The 6,000-nt window shown below is 61.0% G+C and overlaps 1 protein-coding gene across 2 annotated transcripts in view; it reads left to right on the top strand.

The window, feature by feature from the left end:
- The first annotated feature begins 2,743 nt into the window (after positions 1–2,743).
- HS6ST2 (heparan sulfate 6-O-sulfotransferase 2) overlaps positions 2,744–6,000 on the top strand; it is a 291,392-nt gene continuing 288,135 nt past the window's right edge. For both annotated transcript variants that reach the window (XM_047082140.1, XM_047082139.1), the window contains exons 1-2: positions 2,744–3,171; positions 4,024–4,542. In XM_047082140.1, the coding sequence (XP_046938096.1) occupies positions 2,744–3,171; positions 4,024–4,542 (947 nt within the window). The remainder of the gene's footprint in view (positions 3,172–4,023; positions 4,543–6,000) is intronic.

Here is a 6,000-nt window from a genome sequence, read left to right as displayed (position 1 = left end):
CCTCACCAACTCCAGCCACCAAACGCATGTCTGGAAGTGTCCTGCTTAGTATGCAAGCCGGGCTGACCTTTATGCTCTCAGAATCATCAGAGTTTTGTGAAAACCGTGGAAGGATGGTTCTGGAAAAATAATGAAAAGCCAAGCACGCTGTGGAGAGAAACAGAAGCCCTGCTCAGACTGCAGAGTCCTCCACACCTTCCAAGTATTGAATCCCAAATATATGCACACACGTAGAAACTCAGGCTCGTCTAAGAAATAAGGAGATGCAAAACCAAAGACCTGATAAGGCAGCCAGGTCTTTCCCCCTTCCCCCTCCCCAGCTCCAAAATAGGGCTGATTCCAGCGGAGCAATATAAGGATCTTTGTTATTCAGTTCCTGAGAGGAACCGGCTCCTGGGAGGTGGGTCCAGCCCTGGACTGCAAGAGGTCTTGGAACTTCCTGCCGAGGCCAGGCCTGGCCTCAGCAGAACACGGCTCAGACACCGCCTCTTCACCCCAGGAAGGGCCCTCTGAGATTTGTGGGGCCCCCTGCTCCCCTCAAAGACACTTCCTTCCACTTCTAGGAGCCCTGATGTGTGAAATCCACCAGAGAGACTGATTTCTTTTTCTTACAGCATGAGGTGGGTGGAGGAAAGGCTTGTAAATGCAAATATCCTCCAGGAAGCTGTTGTATGCATTCATACTGGATCTCAGAAACTGGGCTTTATAGCCCCAAACTGGCCCTTCTTTTGTTCTGCGACTACCCATCTGCCTGCCTCTTTCTCTGAGAGTCAGACTGTAAGTGTGTGCGTGTATGTGTGCACACGCATGTGTGCGTGTGTTCCTTTGCATGATCTGAAGGAGTAAATCCTGATTCCACTCCCCCCTCCCTGTTACTGGTTACCTGCCCTCCCTGCATCTCTACCCAAGGCACTTTACCCTGTTCCAATCCCAGAAACTCCAATTAGTTGCTGGAGGCATGAATGTGTGACCCATCCATTTCAGAATTGTTTTCCTGGGGATCCAAAGAATGCCATTATAATAGTGCGATGGCAGAGGGTTCATCAAATGGCATCACGAGGAGAGCCACCTGCTGGACTAAAGAGGCTGACTGTTGTAGGTGGCCAAGGAGAAGGAAGGGACAGCCAGCAAGCCAAGCTCCTGGGCCACTCCCAGGGTTTCGCACTCCTCCGGGGCTCAAGTCCACACCCATCCTCAGGGGGAGCAGGCATGTCCCACAAGCCTGAGCGGGGGCAGCAGGGGAGCTCTTGGGAAGCCAAGATGTCTACCTTGTAAGCTGCTGCATCTGGCTCCGTATACAAGTCAGCGTGTCCCCCTGGAGCCCTGGGACAGGTAGGATGCCTGAAATGCAAGATTCCCCCCAAATCCCTCATGCCTGGAGCCGGGCAAAGGGTCCCTCACTGTCCCCAGTAGGTTTGGGGGCACATGGAAGTCCAGCCAGGACTGGGGAAGTACGGGGGTGGGCATGGGTAGGGGGCACAGCTCTGAGATAGTCTGAGAAGGACCCTTTCCTTAATTGGCCTGTGATTCAGTGGGCACATCCGAGCTTAGAGCAGCAGGTAAACACAGCAGGTAAAACTGCCCCAAAGGTCATCCTCACGGTTACCCAGATGGTTAAAAAGGAGGAATTAGTCTGATTTTACAGAAGCAGAAACAGGCTTAGGAGGGGCAAGTGATTATCTCAGGGCTGCCCAGCAAGGAAGTGATAATTCTCAGACCAGTGCTTGCTGTTTCGCTGCACAGAGGGATCAGATATTCTGACAGAGATACTGGGAGAGCCTGTCCCTGGTGGGACTTGACCCTATTCCTATACTCACCTCACTATCCTCCCTACCTCAGCCCCGACAGCGACGCTCCGAAACACTGCTGCCTCCCAGGTCCCTTCTGCAGCAATGGGACTAGACAGAGTGGGCATTTGATCACAGAAACATCAGCTCCTGATGTACCTGATCAATCAGATAGGAACAGTCTGAGTCCTGAGTTCCTGGGGACCTTGTCCTGAAAGGACATCTCTTTCCTTGCGAATCCTTACATTTGCGGTCCTTGCAGCCAAAAAGAGCCTTTTAACACCAGGGTTTGGGGAATGGTCTGCACTTATTTATTAGAGGAGGTGGTGCCAGTGTCAGGAAATGGGCTGGATAGTGCCTGGTTTTTTGGCTCCAAACCCTGAGGCTCTGCTGTGTGACCTTGGGCAAGTGTCTTTCCCTCTCTGGGCCTCAGTTTCCTCATTTATCACATCGCCTTGGATTAGACGGCCCCACTCTGATGTAGGATTGAGCCATGTACCTTTCCTTCAATAAACCTCATAGGAATGAAGCCTTCCTGTAGGCACGGGGCTGGATGCCGGGGATTCGGCAAGAAAAGAGGAGTAAGGGTGAGTCTCTGCTCTGCAAAAGCTCAGATTCCCATCCTGTAACGGTTTTTTTTTTTTTTTTTTTTTGGTCATGCTTTTCCTTCATGCTGACTTACCTTTTCAGAAAATGCCCCCGCTTCCGCTGGAGAATGGAAATTGGCAAAGAGAGAGGGAAAAGGTCCAATTTGCGCCTTTGCTATTTTAGGGGCGGTTGAAATTACCAGCCAAAGTGGAGTGATGCGCTCACTGGAGTGACCTCGGTTCCCCAAGACAGGAGAAAACCCAGGTCTTCTGCTCGTGAAGTGGCTTGAGCTCTTAGGCGTGAGGCATTATTACATAAATTCAAGCTCGCTGCTGATCCTTAGTACCCTGAGTTGCCTGAAGGGGGGAATGGCACTGCCTGCGTGTGCAGCCCGGGCGCTCGGGCCGCCGCTGCAACCGGAGCGAAGAGCGCCCGCCCGCACCACCTGTCCCCGCCGGCATTCCAGAGTAGAGGCCGAATTGGCAGCGAGCCGGCCCGGATCAGTCGCCGCCTCAGTCCTCGCGGGCCCTCCTAGGGGTGTGTCTCGCGGCTTCAACTCCCAGCCGCTCCTGGACGAGCCCCCAAAGGCGTCTTCCTCCCTGGCGGGAGCCGCGCGCACCTCTCTCTTCGCGCTGCTGCCCCGAAGCCGCCGCAGGCGGATGCACGACCTCAGGAGACGCTGGGACCTGGGCTCCCTCTGCCGGGCCCTGCTCACTCGGGGCCTGGCCGCCCTGGGCCACTCGCTGAAGCACGTGCTCGGCGCGATCTTCTCCAAGATTTTCGGCCCCCTAGCCAGGTACGTTTTAGGCGAAAGCGGGACTCGCGCGCCCGGCTCGGGGCGCGCGGGAGCCGCGCGGGGAGGGAAGGCAGCCGCGAGGGGAGGGCAGGGAGCAAAGTTCCAGCCGGCCGGCGGCGGCCGGGCTGGGGGGCTCCGGAGGGGCGCGGCGCGCGTTCGGCCACGCTGCGGCTCCTTCCCCGCCGTTCCGCGGGCACCGGCTGCGCAGCGTCTCCGCTCGCGAGTCGGGCCGCCGGCGGACTCGTCCCCCCGGGGGAACCCCGAACGCCCGGCGCGGGGCTCACTCGAGGCGGCCGCCAAGGTGGGCGAGCGGGCGCGGGCCAGTGCGGAGCTTCGGGGCGCGCGGCGAGGGAGCCCCGCGAGTCGGGCGGGCGGGGAGGCGGCGGCGTGCGCGCCCAGGGGACTGGGGGCACAGGCACCTCTGGCTCTTCGTCCTGTGGGCGAAGCGGGATGGGGATGGGAGCCACCGTGAGCGGAGCGAGACGTGCGGGGGCTCGGCCCGGGGGTGTGAGTTGGGGAGTGGGGCGACCGAGGCGAGCGGCGTCCCGCGGGTACGAGACCCCGCGACACGGCTCCGGAGAGCTCCGGCGGGGGGAGAGGGCAGGCGGCCAGCGGGAAGGAGTCGGGGGGAGGGGGGTGTGCGGCAGGAGCCACAGCGCTGAGCCTGCCGGGAAGGAAGGAAGCGGGGAAGGGCGCCGCCGCCGCCGCCGCCGCCGCCGCCGTGGAGTACTCGGTGTGGAGGGGAGGGGGAAAGGGGCGCAACGGCGGCGCCGGGGGGAGGAGGCGGTGCGGGCGCACGGCGAGCGCGGGCTGAGCTGCGGGACTGACGTAACGAGCTTGGGTTTCCCCCAGCGTCGGGAACATGGATGAGAAATCCAACAAGCTGCTGCTGGCTTTGGTGATGCTCTTCCTATTTGCCGTGATCGTCCTCCAGTACGTGTGCCCCGGCACAGAATGCCAGCTCCTCCGCCTGCAGGCGTTCAGCTCCCCGATGCCGGACCCGTACCGCTCGGAGGATGAGAGCTCCGCCAGGTTCGTGCCCCGTTACAATTTCAGCCGCGGCGACCTCCTGCGCAAGGTAGACTTCGACATCAAGGGCGATGACCTGATCGTGTTCCTGCACATTCAGAAGACCGGGGGCACCACTTTCGGCCGCCACCTGGTGCGCAACATCCAGCTGGAGCAGCCTTGCGAGTGCCGCGTGGGGCAGAAGAAATGCACTTGCCACCGGCCGGGTAAGCGGGAGACCTGGCTCTTCTCCAGGTTCTCCACGGGCTGGAGCTGCGGGCTGCACGCCGACTGGACCGAGCTCACCAGCTGCGTGCCCGCCGTGGTGGACGGCAAGCGCGACGCCAGACTGCGACCGTCCAGGTGAGTGCGCGCCCGCGGCCGAGCAGGCCACTGGAGCGCGGGAGCGGACGTGGGCCCCGGCGGGCGGAGGGCGGGGACGCGCTGCTGACCGCTGCCGGCGCCCCTGTGCGCACCTCGGGGGCCGGGCGGGTGCGCCGGGCTGGGCGGGCGCCAGACTCCTTGGCGCGCACGCTCGCGGCGCCGTGGCGGCCGCAGAAAGCCTGCCCGCTGCGGCTCGGGACGGCTAGTCGGTCTGTGGGCGGGTTGGCCTGCTCCGTGGCCCGGAGGGCGTGCGGGGTAAGCGGCCGGGAGGCCCCTAACGAGCGCCCCTCGGCCGCCGCCGGGACAGGGTACCGCACGCGGACTCCGCACCGGAGCGCCGGGAAGAACCGGTCTCTGTGTGTGGCGTCCCTGAGTCCCTCCTCTTCTTTCTCTTCTTTTCTCTGCGCCCCGGTCCCAAAGCCTCCTTTCTGCCCTCTCGTCCTTTTCCCGCTCCGCATTCTCCCCCACTGCTTCTCTCACTTCCTCTATTTGCCCTTCTTTCTCTTGCTCCTCATCTCGTCGGCTCCTGGCCCTGGCTCTTGCACTTTCCCTCGTCCTCACTTTGCTGCTCGTTCTTTCTCTTTTACTCTTTCTGGTTTTTCTCTTTTTGCTTGACTTCGGCCACTCTCCTCCTTTGTCTCCTCTGGCTCTGCTCTTCCTGGGCGATTGGGTGACCCTCTGCCGCTGTCCGGGGACACCGGGGAGGGCTGGTGGTACCCAGGTTGCGCCCCTCGCTACTGGCTGCACTGGAGGCACCCGCAGCGCTTTGAGAGTGAGGGGCCACCGTGCGTGCCAAAGGGCGAGCTGGGACTCTTCCCTGACCCCATGTGGGGTTCAGTCTTGAGGAACCCCTCCAGATGTACAGATCCCGAGCCCCAGCGTGGGGGGCCGGCAGCCCACGTGCTGGGAACCCGGGGCTGATGCGGGAAAAGGTGATTTATGAAGTCTGTAGCCAGTTGCTTTTGAAGCTAGGACATTTTCCTCCATCCAGCCGCAATGCCCAGTTGCTGGAGGTCATGGAGTGCCATAAAAGCGGGAGAGGAAGAAGGGCAGGTTGGGCTGGAGTTGCTCTGGCCAGGGGTCCCATTCTGCCACTGTCCCCAAAACAGATCTGGGCTGGGGCAGGGAGCCCAGGGACTGGACTGGGTGAGTCTAGTTGCCAGGGGGGCCCTGGACGGGGTCTTTGGGCAGGCGGGGACAAGGCTGTGCTCTCTGCCTCCCCATCAGGCATCACGGGTGGGGGGGGCACTCCAGGCTGCTGTTTACATTAGCTGTGTACCTGGGAGGCTCCCAGCTCCCACTCCTGCCTCCCCAACCCCCCAGGCAGGGTACTCCAAGTAGGTGCTTTGCAGACGGCTCTTGCAATGCAACAGCCAGTGCAGTTTCTTTTTTCTAGATGCAGGCAAATGGAGCCCTCTGACTTTCTGGTCACCATTG

The sequence above is a fragment of the Lynx rufus genome, unplaced genomic scaffold (genome assembly GCF_022079265.1).
Source record: "Lynx rufus isolate CCGP_SWC_20201006 ecotype Redwood Valley unplaced genomic scaffold, mLynRuf1.p SCAF_19, whole genome shotgun sequence".
NCBI classification, from domain to species: Eukaryota; Metazoa; Chordata; class Mammalia; order Carnivora; family Felidae; genus Lynx; species Lynx rufus.
Note: the sequence above shows the minus strand (reverse complement) of the source record. Positions and strands in the feature narration are given on the sequence as shown.